The 25,754-nt window shown below is 37.2% G+C and overlaps 2 protein-coding genes across 2 annotated transcripts; both read left to right on the top strand.

The window, feature by feature from the left end:
- Nucleotides 1-6,759: 6,759 nt before the first annotated feature.
- LOC123785207 (olfactory receptor 4C11) lies at nt 6,760-7,692 on the top strand. Its single transcript, XM_045786921.2, has one exon. It carries the CDS (start codon nt 6,760-6,762, stop codon nt 7,690-7,692), a length of 933 nt encoding a protein of 310 aa, XP_045642877.1.
- Nucleotides 7,693-24,400: 16,708 nt separating this feature from the next.
- On the top strand, nt 24,401-25,333 carry LOC123785205 (olfactory receptor 4C11-like). Its single transcript, XM_045786920.2, has one exon. The coding sequence runs from the start codon at nt 24,401-24,403 to the stop codon at nt 25,331-25,333; it is 933 nt and encodes a 310-aa protein (XP_045642876.2).
- The last annotated feature ends 421 nt before the right edge of the window (nt 25,334-25,754 follow it).

Genomic DNA, 25,754 nt, shown 5'->3' with positions numbered 1-25,754 from the left:
GAAACTGTAATGGGCACCCCAGAGGCAGTTGCCCTGGAAGAAGGTCCTCCTCAGGACCCACCCCCATTGCCCACCTTTCTCCTAGACCTATAAATAGACATGAGTCCCAACAGAGCCCTAATGAAATAGAGAGGATGCCTATTCAAGTCTTACTTGATCTGTGTTAGCAAGAAAGTTCTAGGTGCTATGTGGATAATCAATGCACTTCTACGGGTTATTTTATGTGTTAACTTGCCTAGACCACAGGGTGCTCAGTTACTGGTTTGACTGTTGTTTTTGGTTATGACTATGACATTTTTCTGGATGGTATGAACTTTTGAATTGGTAGACTGAATTAAGTAGATTGCTCTCACTAAAATAGTGTCCTCATCCAACCAAATGAAGACCTGAAAATTACAAAAGACTAAGTTCCCCTGAATAAGAGGGAAATCCCCTGCCTGAAAGCCTTCAAACTGAACCATCCCGTCTGATGCCTTGCACTCTGCACATTAACTCTTCCTGATCTACAGCCTCCTGCCTATGGACCTCAACTGGGACACCAACTCTTAACGGTTTATAACAGTTTCTGGTGTTTAGTATCAAAAGGGACATAGAGTGTATAGATTTGCACTCTCCTGCTTTTGTATCAACAACAACATTTATTATCTTTATAATAAATCTTTTTGTGTGTTTCTGTATGTGTGTGTACTCTGAAAGATAACACATTTCTTGGATCAGGAGACACAATATTGTTTAGAATTCAATAATATCTGAAAAAATACACATTTAAAAACTTTTTGTTATGTTCAGTTATCCAGCTTATAGTCATTTAATACAACCCCTATCAAAGCTCCAATGAAAATTTTTGCAGATATAGAAAAATCAGCTGACAGATTCATATGGAATCTCAAGGGATCTTTAGTCAAAAAAAAAAAAAATTCTTGAAAAGAAAAAGTTGTAGGCCTCACATCTGAATTTTAAACTTATCATAATGCTATAGTAGTGTAAACAGTGTGATAATGGTATTAAGACAGGTACACAGAAAAATGGAATAGATTGGAGATTCCAGAAATGCAACAACACATATATAGTCACATGACATTCTACAAGGATACCAAGATCATCCGACTGGAAAAGGTTATTTTTTTCAACAGTTTGGAAATACTAGATATTAATGTGCAAATGAATGAAGGTATACCACTAACTTAAACCAATACAAAATGAAATGGATCAAAGACCTAGGTATGAGAGCTAAAACTGTAAAATATTTAGAAGAGAAAATAAATGAAAACAAAAGCTTCAGGACATAACCTTAGGAAATAATTTCTTGAATATGGCACCAAAAACACAGGTAACAGAAGGAATAAATAAATAAATTGAACTACCTCAAAGTCAAATACTTCGATGCATCAAAGGCCATAATCAACAGAGTGAAAAGGCAGTTCATGGAATTCATACAACTCAATATCCACAAAACTCTTGAATAAACATTTATCAAAAAAATATACACAAATGGGCAATAAGCACATGAAAAAATACCCAATATCACTAAACACACATGTGCAAACTGTTCATAAGAATATAAAAAGGGAGCAGCCACTATGAAAGACAGTATGACATTCTCCAGAAAGTTAACAATACAATGACCACATGATCACGAATTTCCACTTCCAGGTATTTAGCAAAAGCATTGGAAGTGAAGACTGGAAGAGATATGTATAGACTCATGTCCATATCAGCATTAGTCATGATGGCCAAAATGTATAAGCAACCCGAGTGTCCATCAACATATGAACAAACAAAATGTGGTACACATATGATGGAATATTATTCAGCCCAGAAAAGGAAGGAATTTCTGAGCCATGCTACAACACAGATACACTATGATGACATATTAAGTGAAATAAGCCATTTATGTTTAATAAACTTTATATTTTATAACAGGTTTATATTTACAGGGAAAGTGTGGGAAAGAGAGAGAGTTCCCATACACTCTGTGCTCAGTTTCCTGTTTCCATCTCGCATAGAATAGTACATTAGTCACAAGTAATTCACTTCATGTGAACATATTACTGTTAACCAACAACCCTACTTTATTCAGATTACTTTCACTAATGCCATTTTTCTCCTCCAGAATCTCACCCAACATAATACATTAAACTCAGTTGTCACAGCTTCCTTAGCACCTCCAGACAGTGAGTTTCTCTGGATATTCTCTTATTTATTTATTTATTTATTTATTTATTTATTTATTTATTACAAGTATGATTAACATAAGGCATGTTATTACTTTCAGGTGTGTAAAATAATGATTCAACAATTCTATAGCTTGCTCAGTGCCCATTACAATAATTCTGCTCAACTTTTCTTGCGTTTGATGAACTCGACAGTTTTGAGGAGAACTAGTCAGACATTTTATATAAAAACCTTCATCTGGGGTTTGTTTGATATTTTACTCAAGATTAGATGGGGGTTATGGTTTATTGGGAGAAAGGTCACAGAGGCAAAGTGCCATTTGCATCACGTCATGCCAGTGGGTGCACAATTTCAGTGTGATTCATCACCATTGATGTCAACCTTGATCACCTGGTTGAGGAAGTGTTTCCCACATTTCTCCTCTGTAAGTTTACTTCCCCCTCATCCCACTCCACAGTGAACCTTTTGGAAGGAACTCACTTGTGTACAGCCCACAAGTAAGAGACTGAGAGTTATCCTATAACCATTTGAGAGCAGAGTACCTAGCATATCATTAGGGATTCTTCTCTTACGGGAGATTTGTCTATTTTCCCTGTTGATTATTTACTTATTTAAATGTTTAATATTATGAACTTGTGAATTATTTAAACTAAGAGTTCTATTTCAATTCAGTGTCATTTATTTGTTCCCCAATTTCTTTCCAGCTTTTGTCACCAGGGCCTCTTTCCATTGGCTCTTGTGTCCCTTTGGTATATTCTTATCACAGTGTGAATGTTTGTGTGTGTGTGTGTGGGGGGGCATTCCCTTACCTTCTATCACTACAAGATGCTGTAGTTCATCTTGTATATTCCCTGCCCCAGACCTAGAATCAGCCGTCTATTTAAGAAGTTCTTATTCATTTTCTTAGGTAATGATATCAAGAACCATGTCCTGGCCAATAGATAACTAGATAATCACTGTTTTTTGTTTTTTCTCTAGCCAAAAGACATCCTTTATGGCCCAAATAAACATCTTTAATTGCAAGAAGAGATCACCTTTCCCCCATAACCTATTAATACATGTTGCAGATTAAATTCTTTATTACTTCTAGCTCAGGCTTCTTAATTAAAAGGGAAATTAAAGGCTTCTTAATTAACTTCAGGGAATGACCTTCCCCAGACTCCTATACTTTGCATCATTCATGTTTAAATATTCCTGCAGGAAAGGCAAAAGAGAAGCATTTCCCAGTCAACAGGCCATGTGAGAGTTGATTTCAGAAAGTGTGGGATGAATCCAAGACCAGCTTTGTCTTCTGGCCTGCAGGCGAGAACCTGAGTCTCAGTGACATCAAAAGAGATCACACAGAATTTTAGAAACATTTTTTCTTTGTATTCTCATTTAAGAAAAGAGTGGCCAAATTACCTTGAGAAGAAGAGAGGACAACTGAACATCCTAACCTTTGCATAAACTCTTATCAAAGTTGCTAAGCTTTGTCTTAGGGATTAACATACCTGTATATATTATTCACAGAAAATTAATCTGATCAATGCCACAGTGTGCATCTAACACAGAAAAGGCATTTGTGGAAGGATAGAAAGTTTAGGAATTTTCTAAACATAGTTTACAATCGAACCTGAGAAGACAGAATAATAGAAATGCACAGCAGTTCCTGGTGGAGAGGTAAGCAAATAGAAATCATATCTATTTCAGTGTCCCAGGATATGCTCCATGGAGATGATGATTTTACTTTGGATGGAGTAGGCTTCCCTTTTCAGTGGTAACTGAGTATTGAATGGGACTGAAAACTATTGGATTGTATCAATAGGGAATTCTGTTAATTCTTTCATTCACTTTATGAATACTTATTAATAAATATGTACTTTTTTCTAGATGTTAAATTTAGCAGTAAACAGATAAAAATTGCCTTTTTTATGTTGCTTCCTTTGAATGTAAGCCTCTCATATCTATTATTATGTGAACTATACAAATGTCTCAGTCTATATCTCTATGACATAGATAGACCAATAGGTCTGGATGGATAGATAGATAATGATGGATGATTGATAGATGAAAGATAGATACAGCATAGATTGATGGGTAGATGGATGAATAGATATATAGACAGATATCTTTTTATAATACATAGCTGTTAGAAATCACAGAGAGGCTTTCATTCCTGTTTGCTGAAGAGTTGGACAAAGAGCATATCTGGTGAACTCCTAAGAATGCAAGGGGATTGTAGTGAACGGCAGTGTGGTTGGGGCATGATGTGGTAACGGGCCTTGAGTCCAGAGCTGCCTCTATAAGTAACTCACCCTCTTACTCAGACATTTAAATTTTACTCTGGCCCTGGGAATCTTGCTGTTTCTGCAGCCTATGTCAGAAGACAGTTGTTATCATCCAGGAATATGCCAATGCTATTAACAAACCATCCAGTAAGAGAAGGTTTTAAAAGCTTTATTTTTAATGCGGCATCATTATGACATATTTGCAACTACCAAAGGGAATGTTTTAAAAGGTAAGTCATCCTCCTAACTTTGACTCCAAGAATACAATTTCCCACCCTGAGGACACAAATATTATGCTCTCTAGTCTCTTAAATGCAACTAATGATATGAGTCCTTGTGTGTGTGTGTGATATAGATTATTCTCCAGTTAATGAAAATATTACCATTCTCCCATCCTCAGCATACGGTTCTGAACTCTATCACTTTTCAACATATTTTAGAAACCATTGCATATATATCCACTTCCTTTTTACTGATGATTGCATAAAATGCCATCCCTGATTCATTTAGCTTCTTTTCTGATGGTATCTAAGTTGTTTCTTACCTTTTGCCAATATGGAAAAGACTGCCGTGATTGTCTTTGTGCCTGTGAGTGAGATTACTTGCACCAAATGGAATCACTAGACCTGAGTCTATGTGCCATTGAAGTACCATCAATGCTGAAAATCACTCCCCGAGAGATAGCACCCCCTTAAACTTCTCTTAAAATGTGTTGGATCAATTGTTTCCTAAATCATTTTCATCTGTGTTTGTTAAGATACATATATCAAAAATTAAATTTATTAATCTGATACTTCATAACTGAAGGTATTTTTCTATGAATGAAATTGATAATCTTTTCCAATTATGTTTAATAAGAAGAGATTCTTTTGAAGTCAGATTTTTTTGTCCCATTTTCATTTGTACTGTCTTTCGTTTGTTTGTTTTTAAGATTTTGTCTATTTGTTTAGAGAAAGAGATTCCAAGCAGGGAAAGAGTCAGAGGGAGAAGGAGAGAGAGAATCTTAAGGTGGTTCCATGTCAAGCATGGAGCCCAGCTGTGGACTCAATTACAATTCACTGAGATCATGACCTGAGTGGAAATCAAGAGTGGGACCCTTAACTGACTGAGACACCCAGGCACCCTACTCATTATGTTTTTAAAATTGATCTCTGAAATCCATTTATATTTTAGAAAATTATGCTTCTCTTTGTAATAACATGATGTAAATATACTTAAATGTCTTGGCATTTATGGATTTAACTGTGCTACAATTTGGAAAATGTATGTAAATAGGAAGGGAAAGGTTTGTTCCACTGTTTAGTATGAATAAATAAATATTAGTTTTCTTCTTGTTTCTATCTTCTCTAATTGAAGCTGGGGTATGGGGCACTCAAGAATACAAATTCAAAGAATGCTACTGAAAAGCTTCAGCTATGACTTGGAGCTTCCTTAGCTCATTTTCTAAATCCCTGTTACCTAAAATAACATGAAATTTGAAAAAAAAATTTGATTAATAACAATGTTCTCTATTTATCCTTTATTTTAGACTCAGTCGCTCCTTGCGTCTTAAGAAAATATGTGGTAAGACCTATTAAAATATGAAAAAAGTGAAGAATTTAACTTTGGACAACATAGTATAATATAAAAAAGAGTGAGATTTTTTTTTATAGAAGCTGAATTTAAAACTCTAAAAACTAGAAATTATTGTGGGTTAAAGTAACAGGAAATAAACTGTCAAACTAACAGATTAAAATAAATTCCACAATGGACTGGACCAAAGGACTGAACGTTCACACTAAAATATAGTTTCTTTCTCTCCTGTTCTCTCTCTCTCTTTTAGGTTTCCAATCATGGAAAACACTATCAGAAGTTTCTACATCACTCCTTGAATGTTCAGAATATTTACTAGAAGATACTCCATACCTGAACTACCAGGTTCAAAGTGTGAATGTGCATCATGTAATTCATGCATGAGTTTTCCTCATTTGGCAACATTCTACCCCAAACTAGAGAAAGACATTCACTTCAAAAGGATACCATCCCTGAGGAATCCCCTAAATGAATGTTTATTATGCCTGAAGAATCAGGTACTCTTTTATTATTGATATATTTCACTGTTTCCATAAGCAATCAGGTGAATAGATTGTAAAGAAATATTATGACTTCCACATTACTCAAAAGAAAACAACACGAAAGGTAAGGAATTATACAATGGTAATTGACACGTCAATGATCAATCGTGGATTTGACTCCAAATGGAGTATTCATTTCGTAATATTTTTTTTCCACTGATTAATTATTTCTAACCTGCACTTTCTCCACTTTGCCTGAAAAAATGCAGCAAAATAACAGCGTAACTGAATTCATGCTGTTAGGATTGACCCAAGATCCTATGAGACAGAAAATGGTATTTGTAATCTTCTTAATTTTTTATGTGGGAACTGTGGTAGGGAATTTGCTTATTATTGTGACCATCAAGTCCAGCCGCTCACTAGGGAGCCCCATGTACTTTTTCCTATTTTATTTGTCCCTTTCTGATTCCTGCTTTTCAACGTCCACAGCCCCTAGACTAATTGCGGATGCACTCTCTGCAAAAAAAATCATACCTTACAATGAGTGCATGACTCAAGTCTTTGCCCTACATTTCTTTGGCTGCATGCAGATCTTTGTGCTCATCCTCATGGCTGTGGATCGCTATGTGGCCATCTGTAAGCCCTTACATTACCCAACCATCATGAGAAGGCAGGTCTGCACCATCCTGATTATTCTTGCATGGATAGGGTCTTTTATCCATTCTATAGCCCAGATTATCCTGGCTTTGAGATTGCCTTTCTGTGGATCCAATCTGATTGATCATTACTGCTGTGATTTGCAGCCCTTGCTGAAACTTGCTTGCATGGACACATACGTGATCAACCTACTCTTGGTGACTAACAGTGGGGCCATTTGCTCAAGCAGTTTTGTGATTCTGATGATCTCATATATTGTCATCTTGCATTCCCTGCGAAACCACAGTGGGGAAGGGAGGAAAAAAGCTCTTTCTACTTGCACTTCTCACATCATCGTAGTAATCTTATTCTTTGGTCCATGCATATTCATATATACACGCCCCCCAACCACTTTCCCCATGGACAAGATGGTGGCGGTGTTTTATACTATTGGGACCCCTTTTCTCAACCCACTCATTTACACACTGAGGAATGCAGAAGTGAAAAACGCCATGAGAAAGCTATGGTGTAGCAAAATTACCTCAGAAAGCAAAAGATAAAACGAGGGCTTTGGCTCATTACTTAATCTGTAAAGATATCAAATATGACAGTGTATATCCTGACTTGTTGCATACACTCTAATATAATGCAGCTGATTTCCTTACTTTTTCTGCACTTCTGTCCTGAAACTAGTAGCTTTTCTCATAATGCCAGCCTGGTTCTTACTTTTCCTGAGAGCTCAATTCTAACATTGAGGATTATGAAATAATCCACACATCTCAGTCTACACTCTGGTTTGATAAAGAGAAAGATGTTTATACAATCACAACTGCTTAGTGAGCATCCAAAAAGAAAGAATAGCCTATTCTCTATGACTTTTAATTCTCTCTACAGCACATTTTAAATAAGGTATCCTGCTTTCTCTCGAGCACATTTACAACAAAGGAACTAACTTTGTGCATCAAGAAATTCTTTTCATTATATCATTAGTTTATCTTTAAAAAGTTCCATGCTAGTGAACCGAAGGCCAAAATATATATTTGTAATTTTTTTCTTAAATAATTGTTCTAATGTTTCCTTTGATTCTTAAGATAACTGAGGCATTATTTATGGAATTTTCTAAATGTAGTGTTACTAAGGCCTCACGATATTCAGCTAATTTTTATGATTGTTAAGAAGGGGCTATAGGAAGAGACTTCTACACACCTAAGAGTGAAGGAAGTAAAATAATTTATGCTGTCAAGAATAAAGAAAAATTTACAATACACCATTGATATAACGCATTTTCTGAGATTGAAGTGTGGAAAGGTAGAACCAACCTTAAAGAAAAAAGTGAATATAATTTCATCTTAAATTGGGTTGTATCACTGGAATAAAAGAAAGCATGAGAGGCATTCTGAAATACTCAGTATGCTTGTATGTAGTGAATGGAGTTAGAGAGAACTTACTTTTGCAGCAAGAAGCCATTTATCTTCTCTGTTGGTCCTTTCTTGTGAAGTTAGAATTGCCAATAGAGTTTTGATGTTTACAGTGAGCAGAGCAAATTAGCAGCCACACTTTGAATAGATGCATGCCAGGAGTTATACATGATACTTTAAAATTCATTCATTTCAGAGAGTACAAAAAACTAACTCAAAGGGATATGTGCGCCCCAAAGTTTATATATAATGCTATATCACTCAGTCATTGACAAGAATGGGAAATGAGATCTTGCCACTTGCAATGACAAGGTTGGAGATAGAGAGTATAATGCTAAGCGAAATAAGTCAGTCAGACAAAGACAAATATCATATGATTTCACTCACATGAAAATTAAGAAACAAAACAAATGAGTATAGGAAAAAACAGAGAGAGGGGGGCAAACCAAGAAACAGATTTTTCCCTATAGAGAACAACCTGATGGTTACCAGAGGGTAGGTGGGTAGGAGGACAGGTTAGGTACGTAATGGGCACATAGGACTACACTTGTGATGAGCACTGTGTGTGGCATGTAAGTGTTGAATCAATAAATTGTACACCTGTAACACCTATTATACTGTATGTTAGCAACTGATATTTAAACAGAAACTTTTAAAAATAAATAAATACATAAATAAATAAATAAATCTCATTTACATCAGTGTATTCAAGTGTACCATATCCTTAGTAACTGTGACAAGATTCCATTTCATTTTTAATGTTGTTCCACATTATTTACCTGGAAAACCTTTTCAATACCAATAGTTTCCTCCTGTGAAAGATTATTTTAAAATAAATACATAAATATCGTGCTTTCAGTGTTTTCACTACTTTTTGCTTTTGGGAATGTTATGAACTTAGTGACTGCACTAGTGTCCCAACATTGACATGTTAACGTACAAAATTTATATACATATTTCAGTTGTACAACTTGATTTTTATATGCATACAATGTGTAAAGATCACCACAATCTAACTAATTAGCACATCTATCTTCTCTTTATAGTTACCAGAGTGGGTGTATGTATGTGTGTGTATGTGTGTGTAAGGAGATTTGATTTAACATCAATCCTTTTTACAATTTTGAGTATACATTATGTTGTTGTTAACTATAGGGACCCTGCTATACATTAGATCTCTAGAACTTATTCATTCTTTATAACTAAAACCCTGCACCCTTGGGCCAACGTCTCTCCATTTCCCCCAACCCCTGGTCCCTGATAACCATCATTTTACTCTCTGCTTCTGTGAATTGAACTATATCATTTCCACATATAAGTGAGATTGTGCAATATTTCTCATTCTCTGTCCCACTTGTTTCACTTAACACCAAGTCTTCCAACTCCATCCATGTTATTGCAAATGGCAGAATTTTCCTCTTTTTAAAGTCTGAACAGTATATGTCTCACATTTCCTATATTGATTCATCAGTCAGGGATGAGGTTGTATCCACACCTTGGCTACTGTGAATAATGATGCAACGAGAATAGCGTTAGAGATAGCCCTTCACAATCATGATTTCAGATCCTTGGATATATACCCAAAAGTAGGATTGATGGTAGTTCTACTTTTAACTTTTTGAGGAACCCCTATAATCTTTTTTGTAATGATGGTACCAATTTACACACCCATCAGTAGTATAGTATACATGGCATCCCTTTATTCCACATTCTCGCCAACATTTCTTATCTCTTGTCTAATCGATAACAGTCAAACAGAAGTGAAGTGATATCTCATTATGATTTTGATTTGTATTTTCCTGATGGTGAGTGCTGTTGAGTACCTTTTGATGTACCTGTTGGCCATTTGTATGTCTTTGGAAAATGTCTATTCAGTCCCTCTGCTTATTTTGTAATCAGAGGAGATGAAGGATCTCTATAGCTTCTGCTCAATTTCCTGTGAACCTGAAACTACTCTAAGAAATAGAGTCTGTTACGGAAAAAGATATTAAGAAGAAGACAAAAATTTAATATTAGACAAACTCTATTTATTCAATGAGCTCAGAAGAATATAGAAAAGAAATAGAATAACTTATACTAAGAACATTATGCTAAATGAAAGAAACAGGTCAAAAAGAAAGCATACTGTACAATTCCTTTTATGTGAAATGTCTAGAAAAGCTAATCTATAGTGAAGAAAAGTAGTTTATGGGACCCCTTGGTAACTCAGTCTGTTCAGGCTCTTACTCTTGATTTCAGCTCCGGTCACGATCTCATGATATGGGATTAAGCCCCATTGTGTTCTGTACTCAGCATGGAGTCAGCTTAAGAATTTCTCCTTCTCCCTGTGCTCTGCCCCTCCCAGATGGCTCCCAATGCGAGCTCTCTCTCTCTTCAAAAAAAAAAAAAAAAAAAAGGAAATTGAAGTAGATTAGTATTTGCCTAGGACTGCTGGTGATGGTGATGGTGATGGAGAGGAATGATAAGTGACTAAAACGTGTATCGAGTTTCCTTTTAGAGTTTTAAAGATACTGTAAAATTAGATAGTGTTGATTGCTTCACAGCCTTCTATATAAAAACCATTAAATTTTATACTTTAATTATGTGAATTATATAGTATGTGGAGTATATCCCACTGACAAAGACAAAGCAGAAAGAATGAAAGCCCTTTGCTGTGAAGGTGAACATCACCTGACAAGTCAAGCAACTAGAGCTAACAGCTGAGGGTGAGGCACATCAAGCATGGCATCCAGATTTTTAGCTGTCACCCAGATTCCTTCCTTCTCGTGCTTCTGCCAGAGATGCCTCAGCAATGGCCTGCACTTCATCATGATACTAACAGACCATAAAAGAAGAGAGTTACGGAAACTATTCTCCATCTTTAGGTCACTTGTGGGCCTGATTTGGCAGGACTTTGGCTCACATTCATGTGGGCACTTCTGAAATCCTACCCACAGATATTCCCTGTGGCTGCTGAGGTAGTAGAGACTGTGTGACATGACTGGAACCTAATACACCCAGCGGCTTTCCCATCAAGCTTGCTTTCTGATTTGAATACCCCTGTGCTAATTTGGACTCTGTGTTTTCCTACAACTTCAGGAAGGGTCCAGTGACATGGCGACATATCCATGCAAAAGGTCCACTGTGGAGTGAACTTTAGCCAGTGGGAACAGAAAGTGAGTGGCTAATTTTTCCCTTTCGTTGTTATTTATAGATTGGAAAAGGAACATATAGTCTCTCTTAAAAGGTCTGGTGAGATCAAGAAATCAGCTGTGTGGGCCGCCTGGGTGGCTCAGTCTTTAAGTGTCTGCCTTCAGCTCAGGTCATGATCCTAGGGTCCTGGGATTGAGCCCTGCCTCAGGGTCCCGGCTCAGCAGGAAGCCTGCTTCTCCCTCTCCCACTCCCTCTGCTTGTGTTCCCTCTCTTGCTGTCTCTCTCTGTCAAATAAATAAATAAAATCTTAAAAAAAAAAAAAAAGAAAGAAAAGAAATCAGCTGTGTAAGTGGTGAAACTAGTCAGGGGTAGACAGCTCATAAGTTCCCTCTAAGAGTAGAAACAGGTAAGGGTCTGACATTATGGACATTGTATGAAAAAGGAAGAAGGAGTTTTGATGAGAATAGGAAGGGAAAAGAAATAAAAGCAAGAATGAGGAGAAAGGAAAGAGTAGGAATAAGAGAGGAATACAGGATATTAGTGGTCAAGAGTCAACAGTAATGGCTTACACTTAAAATGTAGAAAGATGGAAGCCTGAATTGTAATTTCTCTGGGGTATACTGGAAGTCCTTTTTCCAGCAATTACTCCAGAAATCAACATCCAGTGAGGACACAGAATGTGGTTGACACTGCTGTGTCCAGATCTACTTCCTTCAATCCTCCAACGCCCCAGCTGATGTGTGTCTGGGCTATTAACAACTCAGAGCTCAATACCCCATCTTCTCTGTACATTTGCTCCAGAACAAAATCATAGGCTATACTCATCATCCCAGGACCCAGCAGGAACCAGTGAGTGACAGGCTGGTCCCACGGTTTCAAGGTGGATCCAGTCCTATATTACAATGTATACCCAAGAGTTCACATGGCTCCAGGCTGATGCTAAGCCCCAGCTGGGACCACAACCTTCTTCCTGTACTATAGGTAGCTTCCCTCAACCCTTGACCTTATAAATCACTTTCAGGAAAATCCCCATCTCAGAGTCTACATCTTGGGAATCGAAACTAACAGAGAGAGTTAGAAGAGTTCAAGAAATAAACTGCACAGCCAAGGAAACAGTCAAAAAAACTAAGAAGCAGCCCACAGAATGGGAGAATATATTAGCAAATGACACTACAGATAAAAGACTGGTATCCAAGATCTACAAAGAACTTCTCAAACTTATAGACTCAAAATTCCTTGATGAAAGGGGAGATTTTGTCCCTTTGAGGAAGGACCCTGGGACATTGCTAAAAATGTCTTATAATAATCTTTCCCCCAGCCTTCCCCAAACAAGGCCTAGGGCCTTTTATTACTCAATCTGTGCATTGTACAAAAGAAAATAAGCAGAACTTTTTGGAACTGTTGGACATGGTATTTGACTTGAAATTGATTCCTGGAAACCCAAAACAACAGTGTGATCCACCAGCAGAGCAGGAGCTTGCAAAGGACAGGATATCACTGGAGTTTTAGCTCAGGCGTACTTTGTAGTGGGTCCGGTAGGTCACTGAACTCATCCTATGCTTACTTCCCGAGTTCCAGAATATATAATTTGAATAGACATACTTTGCAAGTGACAGAATCCCCACACTGATTCCCTGACATGTCGAGAGTGGGCTATTATGGTGAAAAGCCAAGGGGAAACCTCTAAAATGGACTCTACTTAGGAAAAGTGTAAACTAAAGCAATACCACATCCCTGGCAGAATCATAGAGATTAGTGCCACCATCAAGGACTTGAAAGAAGAGGTAGTGATTCCCACAACATACACATTTAACTCACTTACTTGGCGGGCCCAGGAGATAGGTGGATCTTGGAGAATGACAGTGGATACTGATAAACTTAACCAGGTGCAGACTCAGTAATTTACAACAGCTGCAGCAGCTGTGGTTTCCTTGATTGAACAAATTAACAGATTCTCTGGTACCCGCTATGCAGCCTGATATTTGGGTAGTGCTTCTTATCTCCCTGTGGGTAAGGACCACCAGAGGCAGTTTGATTTCAGCTTATAAGACCAGCAGTAAGCCTTCACTGCCTACATCAGGATGTGTCAACTCTCCGTCACTATGTCATACTTTATTCATAGGGAGCTCTATTGTCTTTCATTCTACAGAATATCCATCCAGGTCCATTATATTGATGACATTATGCTGTGTGGACGTAATGACTGAGACTTAACTGCTCTAGATTTATTTGTAATATATATCTTTGTCAGAGGATGGAAAATAAATACAATTAAAATTCATGGGATTGAAACTCGGTGAAATTTCCAGGTTCCCAGTGCTATAAAGCATATCAAGATATTTCCTTTGAAGGAAAAATAAAATAGGAAAAAGCAGTGAGGGAGACAAACCATAAGACCCTCTTAACTTTAGAGAAAATCTGAGGGTTGCTGGTCGGGAGGTGAGTGGGGGAATTGGTAATTGGATGATGTGCACTAAGGAGGGCTATTGATGTAATGAGCACTGGCTGTTATATGCCACCGATAAATCACTAAATTCTACACAAAAATTAATAGTAAGTCATATGTCAACTAACTTGATTTTAGATAAAAAAAACACAACAATCAAAACAACAAAATAACAAAGATATTCCTTTTAAGGTAAAGGGTATCTTGGTCCATCTATTCCCTCCAACATCAAAAATGCACAATACCCAGGCAGGCTCTTTGGATTGGGAGGCAACAGATTCTTCATACGGGTATTTTACTCTGTCTGATTTATCAAGTGACTAAAAAAGCTGCTGGTTTTAATAGAGCTTAGAAAAAAACAAAAGGCTCTGCCACAGGTCCAGCCTGTGGTCCAAGCTTCTACTCAAGGTGGGTGTTACGATGCATCACATCCTATGTGCTTGACGTGACAGTGGAAGAAAAGGATGCTGGTGGAGTGTTTGGCAGTCTGCCATATATGAGCTGCAGAGCAAGCCCTCAGGATTTTGGAGCAATGTCCTGCCATCCTCTACAGATAATTACTCTCCTTTTCAGAAATGGTTCTTGGCCAGCTACTGGGCCTTAGTATAGACTAAACACTTAACCATGGGCCATCAAGTTTCTGTGAAACCAGACCTGCTCATCATGAACCTAGTGTTTTCTGAATCATAGAGCCATAATGTTGGGTGTGCAAAGCAGAACTCCTTTATCAAATAGAGTAGTCTTCTTTTACATATGGTTCGGCTTTCCATGGTTTCAGTTACCTGAGGTTCAGAAGCAGATGATCCTTCTTCTGACAAATTGTCAGATGGTCAGTGGTAGCCTAATGCTACATCACAATGCCTGCTTCCTCCACCACACTTCCTCTCATCAGGAAGGCATTTTATCATCCCACATCATCACAGGAAGAAGAGTAAGTACAGTACACTCAGGTATTTTAATTGAGAGAGAGAGCGACCATATTCAGATGACTTTTTTTACAATAAATTGTTTTAATTTTTTCTATTTTATTATTATTATTGTTGTTAATCTCTTACTGTGCCTAATTTATAAATTAAACTGTATCCCAGGATTGCATTTATAGCAAAAACCCTATATATATATAGGGTTCAATACAATGCATAGTTTCAGGGATCCAGTGGGGGTCTTGAAACACATCACTCCCCCGACATACAGAGGGACTACTGTATAAGTGATCTGTCCTAAGTCAAAACTGAAGAAAAACTTATGAAGCAGTGTCCAAATGCTCACATTACCCACTATTGCTATGGTGTCTTCTCTCTACTAGCCCGCACCCCAGGTCTTGTGAGGGGTTCACTATGACCAACTGAAAGAAGAAATGTTGTGAGCCTAGTATACAGAAAATTCAGCAGTGATATGTAGGTACAGCTCAAAAGTAATTAGATGCAGGGGCGCCTGGGTGGCTCAGTCGTTAAGCGTCTGCCTTCAGCTCAGGGCGTGATCCTGGCGTTCTGGGATTGAGCCCCACATCAGGCTCCTCTGCTGGGAGCCTGCTTCTTCCTCTCCCACTCCCCCTGCTTGTGTTCCCTCACTCATGGGCTCTCTCTCTCTCTCTCAAATAAATAAATAAAATATTTTTTAAAAAAGTAATTAGATGCAGCTCTACAGCCCCATTCTGGAAAATCCATGAAGGTCAATGTGTGGTGAAGGGAAATTGTCTCAATGGGTAGAACTTTAAGCAATGCAGCTGGTGTTCACTTTCTTGGACAAAGAAATGGACCGATGTATAATGCATGCTGATTTATGGGTTTTGGCCAATGGCTTGGATGTATGGTCAGGGAGTTGAAAAAAAAATTATCAGAAAACTGGTAACAAGAAAATTCGAAGAAGAGGCATGTTTACATAGTTTCTGAATGAGTAAAAAGACGTGAATATATTTCTGTCCCTTGTGAATGCTCATGAAAGAGTGACCAGCAGAGGAGGATTTTAATAATCAAGTGAATACGATGACCCATTTTGTGCACACCAGTCAGGTTCTTTCCCCATCCAGTCCCATCATTGCTCAATGGGCACAAGAAAAAAGTGGTCACTGTGGCAGGGATGGAGGATGTACATGAGCTCTACAGCATGAATTTCCGACAACCAAAGCTACCTTGGGCATGACCATGGCTGAGTGCCAAAGCTTCCAACAGTAGAAGCAACCGAAGTCCCCAATATGCAGCATAACTTGGCATGATCAACCTGGGTGCAGGTTGATTACATTGGACTGCTTCCATCATGGAAGGGCAGTGATTTGTTCTTACTGCCATAGACACTGCCTTTAGATATGGATTTGTATTCCCAGCATGTAATGTTTCTATCAAAACTATTGATGGACTTAGAGAATTTTGTATCCACATTCATAGTATTTCACACAACATTGCTTCTTTTCTTTCTTTTTTTTTTTTTTTTTGGTTTTTTTCCCAGCCTACTTTTTTTTTTTTTTAATGATTTTTTATTATATTGTGTTAGTCATCATACAGTACATCCCTGGATTCCGATGTAAAGTTCGATGATTCATTAGTTGCATATAACACCCAGTGCACCATGCAATACGTGCCCTCCTTACTACCCATCACCGGTCTATCCCAATCCCCCACCCCCCTCCCCTCTGAGGCCCTCAGTTTGTTTCTCATAGTCCATAGTCTCTCATGTTTCATTCCCCCTTCTGATTACCCCCCCTTCTTTATCCCTTTCTTCCCCTACCGATCAACAATCTCACTTCATAGCAAATGAAGTGCCACAATGGGCACAAGCTCACGGAATTCACCAGTCTTACTACATTTCCCACCATGTTGAAGCAATTGGTCTGATAAAATGGTGGAATCCCTTTTTGCAGAATTAGTTATAATACAACCCAGGTATCGATAACTTCCAGGGTTGGAGCAAGAGTCTTCAGTTCTCCAGAAGGCCATATATGCTCTGAATCAGCATCTATGACATGTTGCTACTGTTCTCATATCAAGGTCCTGTAATCAAAGGATAGAAATGCGAGAGGCACCATGCATTACTACCATTAGTGTCCGACTATCAAAATTTTTCCTTAGTGTTCCCATTTACTTATTCTCTTCTTTCTTCAAGGTCTTCATTCCAATGGAAAAATGTTTCCAGCAGGAGACACACAAGATTCTAATGAAAAGTGTTAGGACTGCTGCCTGTCCACTTTGGTTAGCTCCTGTTTTTGAATCTGTAGGCAAAGAAGTTGCTCTGCTGGCCGAGGTGATTGATCATGGCATCCAAGGGGAAATTGGACTATTACTCCACAATGGAGATAAGGAAGAGTATATCTAGAATACAGGAGATCCCATAGGACCACACTTAGTAATATTCTGTGATTGGGGTCAATAGAAAACTACAACAAACCACTCCAGACAGAACTACTAACGACCCAGACCCTTCAGTAATGATGGTTTGTGTCACCCCACCAGCTAAAGAACCATGACCAGCTTTGGTGCTTGCTGAAGGCACATTGAATACAGAATGAGTAATAAAAGAAAGTAATTATAAATTAACCATGTGACTATTACTAAAATGAAGACTGTAATTATTATATTTACTTCTTATATTATAGATCTTTGTGTGTGTGAATATATATATAAAGCAAATATCTTTGTTTTCTTCCCTTTCTTATTACCTTACCATGAAACTGACGATATATTGAATTTCTGTCATAACATTTTAGTATTTTTATTTTCCATCATAGTATTTAACTTACTGAATATCAAGGGGAAAGTAACAATCACCCCAAAATTTTACCTTCTCTTCCCCTGGAAGTTTTAGTGCATTTTCAGTTGTACGCCAGATAGTTGTATGATGTTAGTTGAATTATGACCTTGTGTTGTCTTTATTTAGAGATTCAGTATGGCTAAAGAGATGTGTATAGGTGCTTGGTGGATAAGCAATGAACTTGTACTGGTTAATTTTATGTGTTAACTTGCCTAAGTCACAGGGTGCTCAAATATTTGTTCGACTCTTGTTCTGGTTTGTGACTATGAGATTTTTCTGGAGGATATTAACTTTGGTATTGGTAGACTGAATAAAGTAGATTGTTCTCACTACTTTAGGGTCCTCATCTAACTAAACGAAGACCTGAAAATTACAAAAGGCTAACCTCCCCTGAATAAGAGGGAAATCTCCTGCCTGAGACCCTTCAGACTGAACCATTACCTCTTCCTGTTTGATGGCTTTCACCCTGCACATTAACTCTTCCTGATCTAGGCAGCCTCCTGCCTATGGACCTGAACTGAGACATCAACTCTTTCTGGTTTACTGTAGTTTCTGGTGTTTAGAATCCAATGGGACACAGAGCGTGTAGATTTGCACTCTCCAGCTTCCATATGAACAAAAGCCAATTCTTTATAATAAATCTCTGGTGTGTGTGTGTGTGTGTGTGTGTGTGTGTGTGTACTCTGAAATTTAACACATTTCCCTCGACCAGGAGACTCAATATTGTTTAAAATTCAATGACATCTGAAACAATACACATTTTCTTAAATTTTTTATTATGTTCAGTTAGCCAGCATGTAGTCATTTAATACAACTGCTATTAAAACTTCAATGATAACTTTTGCAGATATAGAAAAATCAGCTGACAGATTCATATAGAATCTCAAGACATCTTTAGTCAAAAAAAAAAAAAATCGGGGCATCTGGGTGGCTCAGCTGTTAAGCATCTGCCTTGGCTCAGGTCATGATCCCAGAGTCCTGGGATTGAGCCCTACATCGGACTCCCTGCTCGGCAGGAAGCCTGCTTCTCCCTCTCCCACTCCCTCTGCTTGTGTTCCCTCTCTTGCTGTCTCTCTCTCTGTCATATAAATAAATAAAATCTTTTAAAAAAATATTGAAAAGAAAATGTTGTAGGTCTCACATCTTCTGACTTTAAAACATTATAAAGCTGTAGTATTCAAAACAGCGTGGTAATGGCATAAGACAGGTACACAGAAAAACGGAATAGATTGCTGAGCCCAGGAATGCAACATCACATATATGGTCACCTGACCTATAAGGTTGCCAAGGTCATCCAATTGAAAAAGGATAGTTTTTTCAATGAATAGTTTGGAAAAACTAGATATTCATATGCAAAACAATGAGGGTAGACCCCTAAATTATACCATGTGCAAAATAAGCTCAAAATGGATCAAAGACCTTAGTATATGAGTCAAAACTATAAAATGTTTAGAAGAAAATATAAATGAAAAGAAAAAAAAACTTCAGGACATTACCTTAGAAAATAATTTCTTTAATATAACACCAAAACCACAGGTTACAAAGAAATAAATAAATTTACTACCTCAAAGTTAAAAACTTCTATGCATCAATCACCAGAGTGAAAAGGCAACTCATGGAATTCCAAAAACTCAATATCAACAAAACTCTTGAATAAATATTTATCAAAAAAATATATACAAATGGGCAATGACACATGGAAAAATACCCAATATCACTAAACACACATGTGCTCACTATTCATAAGAATATAAAAATGGTACAACTACTGTGAAAGACAGTATGACATTCTCCAGAAAGTTGACAATACAGTGACCACAAGATCTCAAATTTCCACTTCCAGGTACATACCAAAAGCATTGGAAGTGAAGACAGGAAGAGATATGTATAGACTCATGTCCACATCAGCATTAGTCATGATGGCCAAAATGTATAAGCAACCCGAGTGTCCATCAACATATGAACAAACAAAATGTGGTACACATACAATGGAATATTATTCAGCCCAGAAAAGGAAGGAATTTCTGAGCCATGCTACAACACAGATACACTATGATGACATAGTAAATGAAATAAGCCATTTATGTTTAATAAACTTTATATTTTATAACAGGTTTATATTTACAAGAAAATTGTGTAAAGAGAGAGAGTTCCCGTATGCACAGTGCTCAACTTTTCTTGTATTTGATGAACTTGACAGTTTTGAGTAGAACTAGTGAGAAATTTTATATAAAAACCTTGATTTGGGTTTTGATATTTTACTCAAGATTGGACTGGGGTCATGGGTTATTGGGAGAAAGGTCACAGAGGCAAAGCGCCATTTGCATCACATCATGCCAGTGGGTATATACTTTCAATGTGACTCATAGCCGGTGATGTTAACCTTGATTGAGGTAGTGTTTGCCACATTTCTACTCTGTAAATTCACTGCCCCCCACCCCATTCTACGGAGAACATTTTAGAGGGAACTCACTTGTGTACAGCCTACAAATAAGAGAGTGAGAGTTATCCTATAACCTTTTGAAAGAAGAGTACCTACAAACTCATTAGGGATTCTTTTTTTATGGGAGATTTGTCTATTATTCTCTATTTATTAGTTATTTATTTAAGTGTTTAATGCCATTATAAATGTGCAGACTTTTTAAACTATGAGGTATGTTTCAATTCAGTGTCATTTATTTTGTTCCTCAATTTTTTCTAGCTTTTGGCACTGAGGGCTCTTCCCATTGGCTCTTGTGTCCCTTTGCCATATTCTCATCACAGTGTGAGTGTGTGTGTGTGTGTGTGTGTGTGTGTATTAGCATTTGCTTACCTGCTATCACCACAAGATGCTCCAGTTCATCTTGTATATTCCCTGCCCCAGACCTAGAATCAACCATCTATTTAAGAAGTTCTAATTCATTTTCTTGGATAATGGTATCATGAACCATGTCCCGGCCACTAGATAATCACATTTTAATATTTTAGCCAAAAGATATCATTTTTGGTCCAAATAAACACCTTTAATTGCAAGAAAACATTCACCTTTTTTCCATAACCTATTAATACATATTGAAGATTAAGTTCTTTATTACTTCTAGCTCAGGTTTCCTAATTAAAAGGGAGGGGGCACTTTAGGGAATGACCTTCCCCAGACTCCTATACTTTGCATCATTCATGTTTAAATATTCCTGCAGGAAAGGCAAAAGAGAAGCATTTCCCAGTCAACAGGCCATGTGAGAGTTGATTTCAGAAAGTGTGGGATGAATCCAGGACCAGCTTTTTCTTCTGGCCTGCAGGCGAGAACCTGAGCCTCAGTGACATCAAAGGAGATCAGACAGAATTTTAGAAACATTTTTTCTTTGTATTCTCATTTAAGCAAAGAGTGGCCAAATTACTTTGAGAAGAAGAGAGGACAACTGAACATCCTAACCTTTGCATAAGTTCTTATCAAAGCTGTTAAGATTTGTGTTAGGCATTAACATAACTGCATATATTACTCACAGAAAATCTGATCAATGCCACAGTGTGCATATAACACATAAGGTATTTGTGGAAGGATAGAAAGTTTAGGGAATTTTTTAGAAGTAGATTACAATCAAAATTGAGTAGACAAAACAAAAGAAATGCACAGTACTCCTGGTGGAGACATAAGCAAATAGAAATTATATCTATTTCAGTGTCCCAGGAAATGCTCCATGGAGATGATGATTTTACTTTGGATGGAGTAGGCTTCCCTTTTCAGTGGTAACTGAGTATTGAATGGGACTGAAAAGTATTGTATCACAACAATAGGAAATTCTCTTAATGAATTCATTCACTTTATGAATACTTATTATTAAATATTTGCTTTTGTTCACTGCTTAAATTCAGCAGTGAACAGATAAAAATCCCCTTATGTTGCTTCTTTCAAATGTATGCTAGTGTTATATCTATTATTATGTGAACTATACAAATGGCTTAGTCTATAACACTATCACATAGATAGATAGATGATAGATGATAGGTAGGTAGGTAGATAGATAGATGATAGATAGATGATAGGTAGATAGTATCTTTTTTTAATAATATTTAAGTGTTAAAAACCACAGACAAGTTTTCATTCCTGTTTGCTGAGGATTTGGATAAAGAGCATATCTGGCAAACTCCTGAGAGTGCAGGGGAACCTGTATGATTGGCAGTGTGGTTGGGGCATGATGTGGTAAAGAGCCGTGAGTCCAGAACTGACTCTATGGCTGACTCACCCTCTTACCCAGACATTTACATTTACTCTGGCCCTGGGAATTTTGCTGTTTCTGCAGCCTGTGTCAGAAGACAATTGTTATCATCAAGGAATATGCCAATGCAATTGACAAACCATCTACTAAGAGAAGGTTTTAAAAGCTTTATTTTAATGCTGCATCATCATGACATATTTGCAACTACCAAAGGGAATGTTTTAAAAGGTAAGTCATCCACCTAACTTTGACTCCAAGAATGCGATTTCCCCCCCTGAGGACACAGATATCCTGCTATCTCTGTAGTCTCTTAAATGCAACTAATGATATGAGTCCTTGTGTGTGTGATATAGATTATTCTCCAGTTAATGAAAATATTACCATCTTCCCATCCTCAGCATACGGTTCTGAACTCTATCACTTTTCAACATATTTTAGAAACCATTGCATATATATCCACTTCCTTTTTTTGATTTTTGCATAAAATGCCATCCCTGATTCATTTAGCTTCTTTTCTGATGGACACTGAAGTTGTTTCTTACCTTTTGCCAACATGGAAAGGACTGCTGTGATTGTCCTTGTGCCTGTGAGTGAGATTACTTGGAGCAAATGGAAACACTAGACCTGTGTCTATGTGCCATTGAAATATCATCAATGCTGAAAATCACTCCCCGAGAGATTGCACCCCCTTAAACTCCTCTTAAAATGTGTGGGATCAATAGTTTCCCACCTCATTTTCACCAGTGTTTGTTAAGAGGCATTTATGAAAAAGGTCACTTTTTAAATCTGATAGGTGAAAAGATATATAATTAGAAAGTAAATTTGAATGTATTTGTCTATGAATGAAATTGTTATATTTTCAAATTATGTTTAATAAAAAGAGATTCCTTTGAAATCACTTCTTTTGTCATTTACATTTGCATTTTTAAAAAAGATTTTGTCTATTTATTTAGAGAGAAAGAGAGATCCTGAGCTGGGAAAGGGCAAAAGTAGAGAGAGAGAGAGAGAATCATAAACTGGCTCTATACCCAGTGTGTAGCCTCGCTACAGACTAAAGTCCACAACCCTGACATCATAACCTGAGTGGAAATCAAGAGTGGGACTCAACCAACTGGGACACCCAGGTACCCTATCCACTGTGTTTTTGAAGGTTGATCTCTGAAATCCCTTTATGTTTTAGAAAAGTATGTTTCTCTCTGTAATGCATGATGTAAAAATACTAAATGCCATGGCACCTATGCATTTAATTGCTACACTATGGAAAATATATGTGATGAGGTCAGAGAAGGTTTATTCCACTGTTTTATATATATATATATATATATAAATATTCCCTTCCTCTTTCTACCTTCTCTTACTGAATCAGGGTATGGGACACTCAAGAATATAGATTCCAGGAATTATATTGAAAAGTTTCAGCTGTGACTTGGAGCTTCCTTAGCTCATTTTCTAAATCCCTGATGCTAAAATAAATATGAAATATGAAAGAATATTTTGACTGATGCCAAATGTTCTCTATTTATCCTTTATTTAGTCTCAGTCGCTCCTTGTGTCTTAAGAAAATACGCTGAAAGACCCATTAAAATATTAACAAAGTGAAGAATTCAACTTTGGATGACATAGTATAATATTAAAAAAAGTAAAAAGTTTTATGATAGAAGCTGAATTTAAAACTCGAAAAACTAGAAATTATTGTGGGTTAAAGTAACAGGAAATAAACTGTCAAGCTAACAGATTAAAATAAATTTCACAATGGACTGGACCAAATGACTGAACGTTCACTACTAAAATATAGTTTCTTTCTCTCTTGTTCTGTCTCTCTCTCTCTTTTAGGTTTCCAATTATGGAAAACACTATCAGAAGTTTCTACATCACTCCTTGAATGTTCAGAATATTTACTAGAAGATACTCCATACCTGAACTACCAGGTTCAAATAGTGTGAATGTGCATCACGTAATTCATGCATGAGTTTTCCTCATTTGGCAACATTCTACCCTAAACTAGAGAAAGACATTCACTTCAAAAGGATACCATCCCTGAGGACTCCCCTAAATTAATGTTTATTATGCCTGAAGAATCAGGTACTCTTTTATTATTGATATATTTCACTGTTTCCATAAGCAATCAGGTGAATAGATTTTAAAGAAATATTATGACTTCCACATTACTCAGAAGAAAACAACACGAAAGGTAAGGGATTATACAATAGTAATTGACACGTCCATGATCAATCATATGGATTTGACTCCAAATGGAGTATTCATTTCATAATATTTTTTGTCTGCTGATTAATTATTTCTAACCTGCACTTTCTCCACTTTGCCTGAAATAATGCAGCAAAATAACAGCGTAACTGAGTTCATATTGTTAGGATTGACCCAAGATCCTATGAGACAGAAAATGGTATTTGTAATCTTCTTAATTTTTTATGTGGGAACCGTGGTAGGGAATTTGCTTATTATTGTGACCATCAAGTCCAGCCGCTCACTAGGGAGCCCCATGTACTTTTTCCTATTTTATTTGTCCCTTTCGGATTCCTGCTTTTCAACGTCCACAGCCCCCAGACTAATTGTGGATGCACTCTCTGCAAAAAAAATCATACCTTACAATGAATGCATGACTCAAGTCTTTGCACTACATTTCTTTGGCTGCATGCAGATCTTTGTGCTCATCCTCATGGCTGTGGATCGCTATGTGGCCATCTGTAAGCCCTTACATTACCCAACCATCATGAGAAGGCAGGTCTGCACCATCCTGATTGTGGTCGCATGGATAGGGTCTTTTATCCATTCTATAGCCCAGATTATCCTGGCTTTGAGATTACCTTTCTGTGGACCCAATTTGATTGATCATTACTGCTGTGATTTGCAGCCTTTGTTGAAACTTGCTTGCATGGACACATACGTGATCAACCTACTTTTGGTGTCTAACAGTGGGGTCATTTGCTCAAGCAGTTTTTTCTTTCTGATGATCTCATACTTTGTCATCTTGCATTCCCTGCGAAACCACAGTGGGGAAGGGAGGAAAAAAGCTCTTTATACTTGCACTTCTCACATCATTGTAGTAATCTTATTCTTTGTCCCATGTATATTCATATATACACGCCCCCCAACCACTTTCCCCATGGACAAGATGGTGGCGGTATTTTATACTATTGGGACCCCTTTTCTCAACCCATTCATCTACACACTGAGGAATGCAGAAGTGAAAAATGCCATGAGAAAGCTCTGGTGTAGCAAAATTACCTCAGAAAGTAAAAGATGAAATGAGGGGTTTGGCTGATTCCTTAATCTGTACAGATACCAAATATGAGGGTCCATATCCTGACTTGCCCCATGCACTCTAATATAATGCAGCTGATTTCCTTACTTTTTCTGTATTTCTGTCCTGAAATAAGCCTGGTTCTTTCTTTTCCTGAGAGCTCAATTCTGATATTGCTGATTCTAAAATCTCCTCAGTCTCAGTCTATACTCTGTTTTGATAAGAAGAAAGATATTTATACAATCACAACTGTTCATACTGTGAGCATCCATAAAGAAAGAATAGCCTGTTCTCTATGACTTTTAATTTTCTCTACAGCACATTTTAAATAAGGTATCCTGCTTTCTCTTGAGCACATTCACAACAAAGGAACTAACTTTGTGTATCAAGAAATTATTTTCATGATATTAGTTTATCTTTAAAG

The sequence above is a fragment of the Ursus americanus genome, chromosome 24, assembly GCF_024610735.1.
Source record: "Ursus americanus isolate L20-20 chromosome 24, mUrsAme1.1.p, whole genome shotgun sequence".
NCBI classification, from domain to species: Eukaryota; Metazoa; Chordata; class Mammalia; order Carnivora; family Ursidae; genus Ursus; species Ursus americanus.
The sequence above is the reverse complement of the archived record's forward strand: the minus strand, read 5'-3'. Positions and strand labels throughout refer to the sequence as shown.